General features: G+C 48.8%; 1 protein-coding gene and 1 long non-coding RNA gene across 3 annotated transcripts; one reads left to right on the top strand and one right to left on the bottom strand.

The window, feature by feature from the left end:
- Smim11 (small integral membrane protein 11) lies at window positions 1–11,801 on the top strand. Of its 2 annotated transcripts, none has more exons than XM_030249260.1 (4): window positions 1–103; window positions 4,053–4,157; window positions 9,561–9,729; window positions 11,622–11,801. In XM_030249260.1, exons 2-3 carry the CDS (start codon window positions 4,146–4,148, stop codon window positions 9,714–9,716), a joined length of 168 nt encoding a protein of 55 aa, XP_030105120.1. In that variant the 5' UTR covers window positions 1–103; window positions 4,053–4,145; the 3' UTR covers window positions 9,717–9,729; window positions 11,622–11,801. The 2 variants fall into 2 exon arrangements, with proteins under 2 accessions (XP_030105120.1, NP_620082.1); NM_138743.2 differs by having other exon boundaries at window positions 63–103; window positions 4,048–4,157.
- On the bottom strand, window positions 7,476–11,226 carry 1700048M11Rik (RIKEN cDNA 1700048M11 gene). The gene is made up of 2 exons (NR_045300.1): window positions 11,108–11,226; window positions 7,476–7,839 (listed from the first exon to the last, which is right to left on the bottom strand). It is a non-coding gene; the product is annotated as an RIKEN cDNA 1700048M11 gene (long non-coding RNA).
- Window positions 11,802–15,343: the final 3,542 nt, after the last annotated feature.

Here is a 15,343-nt window from a genome sequence, read left to right on the forward strand (position 1 = left end):
CTTCCGTTCCGAGCGGTGCATTTCGGGACTTGTAGTTTTCACGACGGGATTGTGGGAGTCGTGGTTTGTGAGCAGCAAGCGAGGAGGCCCCGCCGCCCTGAGTGTAAGTGTGTGAGTCTTTGGGGCTCTGGGGAATCCCTTGGTCATCCCGCGTTCTTGTTTCTCCCATGATGACACTTGCTGCCTACGGCTACATAGCCCTTGGGAACTCTAATAGTCTTGTCGCCTTGTTTTGGTGACGCAGGAAGGGAGCGATGATAACTCCTGGCCTTCTACCCACCCCCCACCCCCGTGGAGGCAATGCCTGGGGGCGAGAACCTGGGACTGGGCACTCCCAAGTATCCAGGGATAGCAAATCCCCGTTTGATCCTGTGGTGCCCCAGATCGCAAAGGCGCCAAAGTTGCTTAAACAAGGCGTGTCGTTTCATCTAGTAGGGAAGTGCACCATAACTCACAGGCTCCCCAAAGCCTTGAAATTTGGAATCTGGCCACCCACCCGGATAAGGTGCTTCTGGGTTTCTTGAAAACCAAGGCCTGTGCTGAGTGGGCTAAGTGAGGTCCAGGGGTCATGGCGATTTGAACCTACCGATACTTTAAATGGTTGGCTGAGGAATTGGAGTGAAAGGGGTAGAGACTGGGAGTGAAAACGGCTTCAGACAGTTGACACAAGCTGCTAGGATAGGTGAGTGCATTATATGCTGAGATAGGTGCACCCTCGACTCTGTTAGCCTCGCCAAGGAGCACACGGAGCTTGTGAGCAGACTATTGTCCACGTCGTTTAAATTGGTATAATCAAAGTGAGTGAATGTCTTCTTTGTTTCTAGAATAAAACCTGGCAGGATACTTTGCAATAAAGATCAAAACTACAAACAGTTTTATTTTCTGTCGTTAAGGGTTAAGCCTGGACAGCTCCCTGCATTTCATATATTTTAATGGCCTCCAGCTGTCCTTACCCCAGTGGCTTTGGCTCACCCTCTGCTGCCAGCTGCTGCTTGCTTCTGAATGGCACCAGGAGTCCGTGATATCAGAGCAGACAGCTCACTGCTATGTTTAGCTTTCTTGGTTATCCCCATTTGCAGAAAGCTTGCAAGCTGCCTTGAAATTTAAAGTAGTGGGTGAAAATGAACCTGGCTGCTCTGGGCCCTTCGCTCTCCTCTACCCACCCCACCCACTCCATAGCAGTACAGATTCCCCTTTGCTTTTACTTTTTCCTCCTTCTCTTCCTCTTCTCTTTTTCTTCTCTTTCTCCTTCCTTGGCAGGATTCTGTGCATCTGAGATTGGCCTCCAGCTCAGTCTTTCTCTGTAGCCTTAGATGACCTTGAACTCCCATCCCTTGACCTCCACCTCCCAAGTGCTAGGGTTACAGGCTTGTACCACCAAGGTTGGGTTGTGAGTTACTTGGGCTGAACCGAGAGCTTTGCGTTAGCACTCTGGCTCAGCCACGCCCACAGCCCCCTGCTTCCTTCTCAGAGATCTTACCTCTTAACACTCAGATTGCTAGTCTTTTTGGCATCATGTCCTGTGACATTAGACAGAGCAGAGAGTTGTGAATTCCAGAGTGGGAGACTTACTCCTTGGACGCTGATATCCCAAGAGCGCTTTGGCTCAGGAGCCACATGGCTTTCCCAGGTCACATGCTCAGCCCTTACTGCCACCTGGAGTAGAGTCCTGTCCTCCTTCTTCTTGCCCTTATTCTTTATCCCATGCCTGGCATCTTGTCCAGACTACATCCTGCCCTATTGCTGTTTGTTATCTGAGGACCATTAGCAAAGGAGAGACATTATCAAGACAATAATGCTTGCTGTGTGTTACTCATGCTTCTTAGCGATTACTGGCCAACTTCTGAAGGAGAATTTACTGATGAAGGAGGCTTTGAGAGGCCAAGGTCACATTGCTGCTAAGTGCAATGTGTTTGCCAGACCTCCAGACCCCGGGGTATTTTCTTTCATTTATTTCCTCTTGTCAGCATCTTGGGCCCATTTGTTTCCCTTGACCTTGGGAGTCAGTATCCTGGGCATATCAATTCACAGAGGTGACTTGTGGGAAACAGTTAAATCGTCTACCATATAATATGTATACAACTCAATTAAGAAGGAATTATAAAAATAAAAAAAATATTTTGTTTTAATATACAGTATGGCTAATCCCTAAGATTACTAGACGTTCAAGGTGTAAATTCCAGCAGCAGGTTATAACATGCAAAGAGCTCATTTTTCCAACATAGGTTGGAATCTGCTGCTATTTAAAGGCAAACACTTGCAGGTAGTGGGCACCTTCAACCACCGCTATCGCATTTAAATAGGGCTTTGGATTATACACTTCTTGGTTTATCTGACTTTGCACAAGTCAAAGGCAAAGCTTGGTTATCTTGTGCCAATAGCTAGCTGGTTTTCAAAGTTCTGTAACCTTGAAATAGACTGAGAACTGAATTTTATATATTAGATACTTTTACAACTGGAAATGTTTTTCTACGCCATCTCCCATGAGCTTTACTTAAGGAAACCCATTCTAAAGGTGTGTGGAATTTCCCGTTGCATTTCTAATTCTAGTCTTAAGTTATTATGAAGGAAGTGAGTTTGAAGCAGTCCATCTGTACCCAGGTGACTTGCTGAGGCTGAAGCTCCCAGACCTGGCTGACTGGATGTAAGATAGGCAAGGGGAAGGGAAACCTGGGGGGTCTGCTTGATTGAGCTACACAGTGCTTTCCCAGTAAAGCAAGCCAGGATCTCCCCCACACCCATGTGGAGCTGCATGCACACACCTCTTTAAACAGAGGCTTGTGGGCACTCCAAACTGTAGCTTCTTAGCAATGACCCTCAGTAAGTCCTTTTGGTGACCAAACATATCCTGAAACTAGGCATCATGGCTAGATCCAACATATACTGGTTTGGGGTGCATGCACAGTAAGGCAAACTGTGACCTTAAAATGAACAGTTAGGGAGGGAAAAAAAAATCCCTACTTGCCCTCTTTTGGCTATGTGTAATTGGGAGCAGATAGGATTAAATTGAAATGCATCGTGGGAAAGGATGCGAACTAAAGCTTACATAGCCCATATCGATTAGAACTTAAGGACACCCCACTGATAACAGTCAGCTTCTACCCCCTCCTAAACCCACAAAAGGAAGCCACAGGCTGGTCCACTCCAGCTTAAGGTGCCTGTTGGCCTCTTGTAGAGTACCTGGCCTGTACCACGTCTGTGCTTCTGAACAAAATTCCTTGTCACTTTCTGACCTGTGTCCACCTTCAATTTTTTAAATACAGTACCAAGAACCCAGAGACACCCATTTGGAACAGAGACTTCTGGTCCTAGGTGGGTTCGGATTCTGGTCACACACTAGAGGACCCTGAGCACAGTCCTTATGCCCTATGTGTTCCCCCTTTAAAGTAAAGGGAGTAAAATGGAGACTCACTGGCTTAGCTCATCTAAGCTCATCTAAGCACAGACAGTGGAGTCAGGCTGTGACAACTTCCTATAAAGTCAGGTTCCAGAACTAGCAGGGCACCAGCTGGTTGCCAATGTCCTGTGCAGATGCTTCATCCAGATCACCCGTGTCCTGGCTGTGGAGGCAGGTGCCATAGCTAATGAGACACAGGACTGTGCAGAGCGTCTGTTCTCTGGCTGTCTCTGCACTGTCCCTAGCTCTCAGGACAGGTTTTTTTGTGTTTTTGTATTTTTTCTCCCCCCCCCCACCTTTTTTTTCCTGTCATTCTTTCCCTCCAGATAGTTTTTGGTTTGTTTTTATTTTCAGCCAGGACAAGCACAGTTAGTGTCCAGAAGGTCCTTAATCCCCAAACTAGCTTGTCCTCGTGTCAGGAGCATTGGTGAGTGTGGGCTTTAAGAGCACAGAGGAGTCAGTTGGGAACAGATGCTTCAGCAGGGAGCTGCAGAGAGCCATGAGGAAGGAACGGGGTCACCTGTGCAGAGCCCCCCCCCCCCCTCCTCTACTTGCTCTCTGTTCACAGGCCTCTCCCTATCAAAGACGTGGCTTCCTATTGTGGTCCACCCTGCAGGCTCTGTATTGAAGTTCTGTCTCTCTCTCCCTAGATCAGAACTTCCAGCTCCTTGGGTCCGGCTTTCCAGCTGCCTCTCATGCCTGTGTGTAACAGGTACATTGGTCAGAAGTGAATCACAGCTGGCCCGCCATGAACTGGAAGGTGAGAATAGTTTTTAAAAGTATAGTCTGGTTTTTGTTTTGTTTTTTGTTTTTCCACATATAATATCTGTCACACTAGGGGAACACCTGAGTTCATGGGATCTGGAAATTCCAGCCTTGCTGTAAATGTGTGGTGGGGGGGGTGGGGTGGCAGATGGCATTTGGGGGAGAATAGAAGCAGGTAAGACTTCTCACTTCAGAACCCAGTAAGCAAAGCGGAAGGATAGACCAGAGTCCCTTAAACCTCTGCGGACATAATTCCAGTGACCTGAGAACCTCCCATAAGGCCCCACTCTCTGAAGGTTCACTGCAGTTCATGGTGGCACCACCAGGGGTTAACACACATCATAGCCTTGAAGATGGTAAGAGCAACAATAGAGTAGATACTCTGCATCAGTGGAGTAGATACTCTGTACAGCAGAGTGATAGTTTTTAGTGAATTGAATCTGTTCTCCAACAATGTCATATCTGTATAGCATCTGATGGTCCTCACTCCTGGCTCTCATCATCTCTTCCCACTCCTGTGAACGTCCATTACTCCCCATAGCCCCTACTCACACCCATGCCTTGGTAATCACATTTAATGTTTCCAACGGGTAAGACTTGTGAATTTGCATTTGTTCTTCAGACTGCCGGAGGAAGGCGGGGCCTTTCTCTGAGGATGCCTCCCCTAACCTCAGACTGTCTCACTGTTCTGCAAAAATCAGGCCTTTAAAGCTGCCCTTAGCCGTCCTCACTTTTGTTTCCTTGAAGTCGATGTAACAGGTGAATGCTAGTGCCTCTCAAATCTGTTGTAGCACTTCTGAGGCAGTATGATGGAATTTAGAGGTGGAACCTCTGGCCGTGTGGCTCCCTCTCGCATGGGACCAGAGCCTGTGGTGGCCTATCTCCGTTGTGGGAACCACAATATATTCCTTCCTAAATCGGCTCTTATCGGGTGCTTTATCACAGTGACAGAAAAGTCAGTAAAGCATTGAGTGCCCTTACAGAACAGACCCCAAAGACCTGCCTAGCCCACTTTCTGCTGTGTGAGGACACAAGTCTGTCCCATATCCTGGAAGAGGCCCGCGCTAGCATCCCACCTCGCTGCACTGGCTCTCAGACTTCGTCCTCCATGTGTCTCTTTATGACTTTGATGCACAAGCCTGAGGTGAGGAAAGTGGACTGAGATCTTACAGACCTTCCAGTTTTCCTGGTCCTCATCCATCATTTCATCCAGCTGTTTGCCGAGAGCATTGGGGGTTTTTTCCTAGCCACACTTGATTCTCTCAAAGAATTCAACTCAGTTTTCATGGAAACCACCTTTCAAAAGTCATAAATTACCCACAGGAGCACCAAGGACAAGTTGAACTGCTTGGGAAATGAATAAAAGAGATTCCTATAAACTGTTGGTTAGATTTAGCTGTCAGAACCAAGGTTGGGAGCAGGCAGAGCATACATAGCCCACTAGCCAGTAAAAGCAAGGGAAAGGGCAGGGCTCATTCATTTAAAAGCCTGAAAGCCTAGAGGTAAGGTGGGGGGCGTTGGTTAAAAGACCAGCTGACTAGCCAGGTGCACACCTATAATGCCAGAAGGTGGGAAGTAGAGACGGAAGAATCAGGTAGAGATAGAGCCAGGTACAGATAGGTGGAGAGAGAGTTCAGGGCTAGCCTTGACTACACAGGGCAGCTGATATCAGGCAGATCCTAGGAGCTTGCTAGCCAGCCAGTGTAGCTGAAATCGTGAGCTGAGCTCCATGTTCAGTGACAAGTAAGAAAAACAATGCTCATGCAGGCACAAGCATGTGGACCAGCACACATAACATATGCAGTCACACACACACATGAGCATTGTGCACACACGCATGCATGCTTGCACTATTGTGCACATGTACACGCATGCACATAAACAAATACATAATACAGTTACACACTCATGCACATGAATACATGTTTGAACACACACATACACTTACACACACATGTACAGGCACACGTGCACAAAAGCACATACACACATATACCCACTCACACACATAAGCATGTGTACACATATACATACAAGTGTGCACACACATGCATGCACATTCATATGAATGAATGCACATACCCCCACTCACATACATAAACATATGTACATACATACTCGCACACAGGCACACACATGCATGCACACATGACCTCATGCACTCACACACAGTTGATCTCACCTGTTCCAGCAGTAGTCATTTCCTCCCTTACAGGTCTGCATATTTTGAGAGATAAAAGGAGCTTAAAGGATGTCTTAGTCAGGGTTTTTATGCCTGCACAAACATCATGACCAAGAAGCAAGTTGGGGAGGAAAGGGTTTATTCAGCTTACACTTCCACACTGCTGTTGATCACCACAGGAAGTCAGGACTGGAACTCAAACAGGTCAGGAAGCAGGAGCTGATGCAGAGGCCATGGAGGGATGTTTCTTACTGGCTTGCTTCCCCTGGCTTGCTCGGCCTGCTCTCGTATAGAACCAAGACTACCAGCCCAGAGATGGTCCCACCCACAAGGGGCCTTTCCCCCTTGATCACTAATTGAGAAAATGTTTTACAGTTGTATCTCATGGAGGCACTTCCTCAACTGAAGCTCCTTTCCCTGTGATAACTCTAGCTGTGTTGACACACAAAACCAGCCAGAACAAAGGATAAGAGGAGATGATCGAGAAATTGAGGCCAACTGAAGCCAGTTTCTGCCCCGGATGGGGCACAGAGTGGGGCAGACTCTTTAGTTCTTCAGTTTTGCTGCCCTCTGCTGGCATCACTCTCCCACCCCTGCCCTCCGGCCTGGAAACTCTTGCCTCTCTGGTCCCCTTAAGAAAGTAAATAATGGAACCACCTAGCCATGTCTGTCAGCTGTAATTCCTTTTCAGTTTGTTCTCTACCCTCCTGATTAGATAACACATCCCTGCCCCTGCTAAAGCTGACTGAGGCTTGTACCATGGAGAACCAAGGCCTGTGACATTAGCTGCATCTTGCGAGGACCCCAGGATATATCAGTGGGGATGAGACAGTACCCTGTCGAGATCTGAGGCAGTCTCAGCCTTGGGCAGCCTGGGCACGTAAGGAGGTTTATAGCAATGCTTACATTCCCCATCAGCTAGATTGTGAGTGTGGAGTCAAGCTTGACCAGTAGCGCTCAGGAGCAGCCTCGTGACAGGTCCTGTCATCAGGATACATGCCCATCATGTCGTTTGTTCTGACATCGTTATGATCCTCCACTGCACCTAAGCTGTGTGATCCTCACTCTTCAGTAGTGGGTGAAAGTGGACATAGTTACCGTCTTAGTTAAATTAAACAACTAGAGTATATCTTCTTCCTCACTCTATTATTCTACCACAGGGCAACCTTCCTCAGAAATCCTCAGATAGCCATTCCTAATAGTTAATAGTTTCTAAGGTACTGAGTTCAGCTGAGTTGTAGCTGACTTGCAGGACGAAATTGTAAACCAGATTCAGGTGGAAGGACAAGACGTGTTACTGGGAAATTCAGCGATGGAGAGTCTGGTACGTCTTGCTTTCTCCTCACCAGTTAGCCACCTCTCCGTAGTTAGAGTCCTCATCTGTTCAGTCAGGACTGTCTGTCCCCTCCATGGGGCTGGGTGCAGACGCAAGGAGACAGTCCACAGAAAACACAGGGCACACAGACTTTCCTGGATATAGCAACTGCTGCTCCATCTGCAACATGGAAGAGACAGTCACTAAAGGTTTAGATACAATTGGAGGGACACAAATGTGTATAAATTGGAATCAGGAGCTGGGGACTGGTTTCATTCTAACCCTGGCCGTTTCTTCAGCCCCTTACATTAGCATATATATCTCAGGGCTGCCTACCTGGGAATGGTGCCACCCGCAATAGGCTGAGCCCTCCTACACCAATTAATAAATGCAGACAGTCCCCCATGGACACACCCACAGGCCAGTCTGGTCTAGGCAGCTGCTTCTGCTGGGAGCCAGCCCAGCCTGGAAGGGTTTGAAGTGGGACCCAGTGTCAGACGTAGAGGTAGATTTAAAGACTGATGGTTTCTGGCCTTCTAGCTCTCTATACTTAGTGTTTGCTGATAACTTCTGAAAACATCCTAAAAACTTTCTTGCTTATTCTGTGGTTAAAAAACGCTGGCTTGGGTGATTAACACTGTTGCCTAGCAGCGGGGGCATTTAATTAAAAAAATGTATCGCCATCACTCCCCTCTCTGTCCAGGCAGCCAGAAGCCTCTCTGGCTAGGCTGGTTAACTCTTTGTGAACCAGAGAGGAAGGAAAAGAAAAGAATTAAGATGCTTTATACACTGCACAGACACACTCTGGCCATTGATTGTCTGTCACAAACAACAAGTGTTTGCGCATGCTTACATGCATACACACATGTACCTATACATGTACATATAGACAAACAGACATATACACTTTGGATGGATGGATAGATGGTTAGATGGATGGATGGATGGATGGGGCAGAGCTCCCCAAGCCAAACCATTTAATCAACAACTGTATCTCTTTCCTCTGGTCTTTTTATACCTCCTTAGACAAAAAGTTCCTTAGAAAATTACCTCAAAGATAAAATGTTATCATAAAATGGGAGTTACAGAGGGATGTTGATATTAAGTTCAAGGCAGTGTTTCATAATAATATGCTCATTATAAGTTCAAAGCCACAGTTTTTTCATGGCCTTGCCTTATCATAGTGCACACCTGTGGCTTTATCCTTGGACTGAAACGTTTTTCCTTACACACAATCTGTCCCAAGTTTATTTCTCTTTTTAGTGTGACGATGAAAACTCATTGTATTTCTTATTATGCAGCCTTCACTTACTATTATGACGGGTGGGTACATTCCGTGCTTGATTCTAACTTTATTACATCTTTCTAGCAAAGTGACTAAGACCTTCTTTTAAAACTTCCTAAAATTTGAATCAAATCAAGAAGTCTATAGAATCATTAATTCATCTAAATAGCATTAATTCATGAAAGTTTATCCTTATGTTGATCTGCCGGAAATCTGATCAATAGGGTGAGACAATGCCAAGAAACTACTCTGTTAATTTAATGATGACAGGGAAGGCAGAGCAGCTGCAAGAAGCAATCCTGAGGTGAAGTTTCTCTGGGCCTTGCCATTGAGCTCACCCATCACAGACCATGCAAAAATGGTGGGCCACCTCCAGGAAGGCCACCTGCTAGCCTTAGCCTATACTAGATGGCTCCTGACATCTCCAATCTAGACTTTCCTCTCAGATGATTATAGATTGTATCAAGTTGTCAGTTAAGCTAACTAGGACACCATTGTGGTCCAGGAGTCTAGCCTCAGCTTGAAACATTGTAGGTGCTCGGTAACATTTGCAAAAGGAAGGAACCGAGACTCCACATCACTGCTAGAGCAATCAGCCTGTGTCTTTCTCCTTGAGGTTCTTGAACACGTGCCCCTGCTGCTGTATATCCTGGCGGCAAAAACCCTGATCCTGTGCCTGGCCTTTGCGGGCGTGAAAATGTACCAAAGGAGAAGCCTGGAAGGAAAACTGCAAGCAGAGAAGAGGAAGCAGTCAGAGAAGAAAGCGAGCTGAAGAGACATTAGAGGTACTGGGCTTTGCAAACAAAACCTCTCCAGAGGGCTTCAGTGCCCAACCAAGGGTGTGGTGCCCTGAGATCTCTGCATCCTTGGTCTGAGGCGCTGCAAGAGGGCACATGGGCACTGCAGCCAGGGTGCAAAGCCAGAGCCTCAGCCCCGCTCTGACCATTTAGAGTATCAGTCCTCTGCGCCGAGCCTGTTGTGCTTCTTAGTGGGAGGGGTTGGCTTAGGACCCTGACTCCAGCTACAGGCCAGAAAAGCCCATGTACTAAGACATGCACGTTTGGTGGAGGAGGAGATGGAGACAGGTCAAATTAAGGAGCCCTGCTATCTTCAGGATGATGTCTGGCTCCCTGTTGGCAAATGATCCCTTCCAATCTGTTCATCATCTGGCCAAACCTCACCTGCCCACATCTCCAGTCCTCTCCCCGGACTCCCTCACCTGCCCACGTCTCCAGTCCTCTCCCCGTGCTCCCTCACCTGCCCACATCTCCAGTCCTCTCACCGTGCTCCCTCACCTGCCCATGTCTCCAGTCCTCTCCCTGGGCTCCCTTGGCATTTCTGCATCACGGAGACCTTTATGCCCCTGTGTTCCTAGCCAGCCCTTTCTGGCAGCTCCTGCCCAAGCTTGGGGCTTGTGTATTACTGCATCTGGTGCCTCTCTGTGTGCATGGGGTGGGGTGGAGGACTCAAGGGCCCTGGGAGCTTTTCTTAAGGCCTTGCCACAGATACGCCTGATTATTTACTTGTGTGTGCGAATTTCAAAGTATCAAGCTGAACTCCGAGCCTTTCTTAGTATCAGGATTCAAATATGGTGAGCAAGGATTTCAGATTCTAGATTCTGGTTCCAGAACCCAGCTGAACATCAGAATTTCTATACTCGGCTGTGTGGATTCCTGGGTTGCTTGTTAAGAGCACAGCTTCCCAGGCCCCAGCCTCAGGAAAGGGCACTGGGTCCACCGTTCAGTCTGGGCAGCCGGTGCTTTGAAAATCCCACAGGTGATTTTTATATAGTCTGCTCAGCTCCAGGTCACCGTGGGAACCGCCTCTGGCGTCACGGCACTGCCCACCTGATGCCATGCTTCTGAAAGCCGGAGCTCCCTCGGGCTGTCGAGTAAAGTAGGCTCCTTGGTGACAGCGAGACTGGGGCAAGCGTTTCACCGTGCATGTCATGCCTCAGCCCTCCTGACAACTCCCCAAGGTGATGTCAGGCTGAAAGAACAGTAGAGAACAGATCTGGGAACCGAACCACCTTACTCACTCCCCAATTGTGCCACCTCCAAAACGTGCAATACGGAGACCATAGGAGCACTGTTGTATGCCACTCATCCATGCTTGCTGCCACTCGCTGGCCCTCAGACTAACTTACCAGGCAGAGTAACTTACCACCGTGGAGTCTTGCCTTTCAAAATTTGTCTTATTGATGGGAAACCAAAAACCACCAGGAAGTGCTTAGCCTCAGTTGGAGGAAGTGCTTAGCCTCAGTTGGAGGAGGGGTGATTAGCAGTTTCAGGTGATTAGCAGGGCAGACAGCTGAGCTGAAGGGTCCGCTAGGTTTATGATGCAGGCAGAGGATGCCTGTCAGCTGAGAGGAGGGTGGGAAGATCATGTGTGAGCTCATCGGTGCCTGTTATGTCCACGCTTTCATTGAGCCAGGGCCACAAGCGTGAGTGTGCACACAGCCACGTAGAACTGACCCGGGAGCTAGCCTGTCTGTCAGGCTAGCAGCTTGTCCAGAGCCTGCACTAAAGGAGGAAACCCAGATGCACCGGTTAGTAGGTCAGGCCCAGTAGCCTCCCCTGGCGTCTCAGAGCACAAGCACAGTTGGTGTGGAGCATGCAAAGCCCGAGCCTTTCTATCCAGCGCTAGCCTTACTGCTGTGGTCTCCCTTCCTTTCTAGATTTTCCTACTTAAATGTCAGCTTGGGTGGACTCCAGCAGAGAAGAGAGAACAAAGACGTCACAGAAGAGGACCGCACTCTGGCCTAGACCTTTAACTTAAATGATTGACAGAGTGGATTTTTATATGTTTTTAGAAGAACCAGTATTTTGTTTACTGAAATAAAGTACATTATTCTTAACTGCTGTCTGCATTCTCTCTCCCTCTCTCCATCCCGCCTTCCCTCCCTCTCCCCCTTCCTATCTACCTCCCCTCCCCTCCATCCCCACCCCATCCCCAACACAGAACACGCTATGAGAACACTTTTTCAAGCCTTCCTTTCTCTGCCACATTCTGGTTGTGGAGTTATGATAAAATTCAGGGTGCATGTGCATGCCCACATCAACGGTAACACTGCTGTAGGGGACAGTCCTCAGCAAAGGGGGCATCAGTAGAAGCCTCGGCCAGCGTGTCCCCACTTGCCAGCATGCTTCTTCATGCGTAGCTTGTTTCCATGTTGACTGTGTAACATCAGGGAAGCTGTGTCCTTGTCTATGACAGAACCAAGAAGGCTGGACCCTGTGCCAGCCTAGGAGGGTTCCTGAAGGGAGGGTGAGAGCCATGGAATATCACAGTAGCTCAGTCTAGAAAGAACTCATAGCTATCAGTCTTGTAGAGGCATGGTGGCTCACATCTGTAATCCTAGGAGGCTGAGATTGGAGGACTGCCGATAGTCATAGGCTAGCCTGGGCTACTAGCTACTTCTGGACCAGCCTGATGCTTTCCCATCTGAGAGGAAACAATGGTGAGCTTCCTAGCTCAGTACCTAAGAGACCAAGGTGCTTAGAGGCTTAACTTTCTCACCTTAAGAGGCAGGAACCAGCCCTGGCGTGCTGGGAAGTGCTGGGGCCCACTGCAGATGGCCACACAGAAAGTTTTCGGGAGTGTGTAGCTTGTCTGCCACCCTTGCCCACTGGGTAGAACATGAACTTTAAAGAAATTGCTTATATTAAAATTTTAACTATGATTGCTGGATGGTCCCAACCATTGTGTGGGAACCAGGGGAGGGTTCACATAGCATCAGGGATTCAAGTACAGAATGGTCCTCAGCTCACAGAGGGCAGATGTCAAACAGGTGAAAGGCTGTGTTCCCTGGAACTCCCTATCCCGCAAGGAGGGTGCTCCAGCCTTTGCCCGGGAGCCACTTCCTCTCCGACGACCCCACTCTGGCCTGGGGCTGGCCTGGAGCAGAGATGAGAAGAGGCCAAGGCTTTGGGTCCTCTGGCTCTGCTTAGATGGTGCTCACACCTGACCCTGGACTATAAGCAAGTCTCAAGTCTCAGTTAAGCCCTCCGTGCCGCCTCCTGCCAGTGGCCCCACCCCTTCTCAAACCTTTGTCTGCTACTCACTTTGCAGAGTTAGGACACAGCCAGCTCTGAGCATGCCGAACCTCAGACTCAAGGCCGGGGACCCCACCTCCCACCATGCCCATCACTATACAGATGACCCAAGGGCTGGGCTCAACCCAGTGCTTTCCTGAGAACAGGATGCTTCTTTTACTGTGCAAGTGCACTCTTCTGCCACTAGAGGGAGATGGCCGATCACCCACTGGTGCCGTCAGTAAATGAACCCTGGGGGTGGGGAGCTGTATTTTAAATAGTTGTGGAAGCAGTGGCTAGAAGTTAGTAGGCAGACAGGATGGTGCAGCCCACAGCCAGAGTCCGCAGCTGGGCGCAGTGAGGAAATAGCACAGTTACCCCTGGGTGTCCGTAAGATGTCACCATGCTCCCCCATGAGAAGTCCCCAGCATCCCTCAGGCAGCCCCCTGTTAATCTCACACACACCCCTGACCCTGCAAAGCCCAAGATGAAAGGAAGAGAGGGAAAGGGCCAGAGAACACCTGGTCTCCACAGGTCAGACTAGAGGCCAGCATTAAACGGCTGTCATAGCTTCTGAGTTTATTGTTGGGGAGTTTCCCTTAGTGATCTGTGATGAAAAGACCTTTGTGCCCCCAACAAAGCTAGGGCCCTGGGCCCTGGTGCCTGAGGTCCACCACGTGCACTTCTTTCTTTTTCTTTCTTCTTCATTTATTATATGTGAGTACACTGTAGCTGTCTTCAGACACCCCAGCAGAGGGCATCAGATCCATTTACAGATGGTTGTGAGCCACCATGTGGTTGCTGGGATTTGAACTCAGGACCTCTGGAAGAGCAGCCGGTGCTCTTAACCGCTGACCCATCTCTCCAGCCCCCATCACATGCACTTCTAACTTTAGTGCCTGACAGTCTGATGACATCTCTGTGGACTCCTGGCCCAACCTAATGCCACCTGGTGTGAGGAGCCAAGAAGAGATGGGCACAGGGCTCCCTGGTAGAAAGTCTTGGATTCTGGGGTAGTGACAGCTCTGGAATTTTGGTTTCTTTTTAAAAGTTATATTATAACATGCTTTCATGTTAATCCCGGGTGTGGGGATGTAGGGCTCCCTCAGATTCTCCGAAGCGGCTGACTATGATTTGCCTCGTGCTCTAGCAGAGGCGTGGTTTTGCCAGCTGCAGATAGTTTCTGTGATTTCATGATATTTGGAATTCTGGGAACTTTTCAGAGGGGATGTAAACGCTAGGACCCCAAGAGGCAAGGTGGAAGGTTGCTGGTCATTTAGAAAGGTTGGTTGCAGTATATTAGTGGTCAAAGAAGAAACAAAAGGAATTAGGTCCAGGGATTTTCCTGACTCCTCTTTCCCCTCTATCCTTCTTTCTCTCTTACTGAGTGTTAGGAAAGAGGTGAAACAGGTGAGGGAGGGGATAAAGGACAGGAACAGGAAGCAGCCACACAGTAACAAAGGCTGGATACATCCTGGTCTCAGCTTTCTACCACAGGTGGTGTGTGTATCTATCTAGGTGTCAGTCGCCAACCCAGCCTCGTCTGTGTTTATAAAATGAGCATAAAAGTCACTGCCCTGAGCATAGTAGTTGTCTGAACCTGGCCTTGCTGAGTATGGAAAGAGTAATTGCCATGTGGGAGAAAATCATTCACCCATGAGAGGAGTGTGCACCGCTTGTGTGATTGTCTAGCTGGGTTGGGCAGAGCCAAAGGACAAGGATTCTGTTCGCATAGAATGCCCCTTACTTTTCTCATGCTAGGACGAAGTGCCTTCCAGGAGCAACACTATAAGAAGGGTTTGCTTGGGCTCAGGGCATCATGCTAGGACAGCACTCCCTCCGTTGGTGACAGGAGCTTGCCCAAATGTCAGCACCAGCAGTGGAGGAAGGACTGGAGGCAGGCCAGGGCAGGGGTGTAGCCCTCAACATATTCCCCACAATGAGCCTCTTTGCTTCCTACAACTTCCCCAAACAGTGCCACAGCTGGGGACCAGGTACCACATCACAGGGCGGAGGTGATTTACATCTAATCCACATTCATGTTGGTTCTAAGAAAGCATCATTTTTAGACCACAGACATCTCCCCTGGCCCTTGGGAAGAGTATAGTAGCTGGATGCAGAAAGGCCAGAGAGACTAACACCTCCAACACCACAGAGGCTACTCCAGAGCACTCGTCTGCAGTGATTTTGCTCAACCCTGCACTGGTCCATGACAATGTCTACCCTTCCTTTCACTTGCTTCTTCCCAGAAAGCCTCCAGCCTCCAGTTGTTCTCCAGCCTGGCTGCCCCGCCCCCACAAGGACAAGTACGTGAATCCCCCAGCCTGCTGCAGATGGCCGTGAGTGCCAGGGAACAAAGTCTGCT

The sequence above is a fragment of the Mus musculus genome, chromosome 16 (genome assembly GCF_000001635.26).
Source record: "Mus musculus strain C57BL/6J chromosome 16, GRCm38.p6 C57BL/6J".
In the NCBI taxonomy this organism is placed as follows: Eukaryota; Metazoa; Chordata; class Mammalia; order Rodentia; family Muridae; genus Mus; species Mus musculus.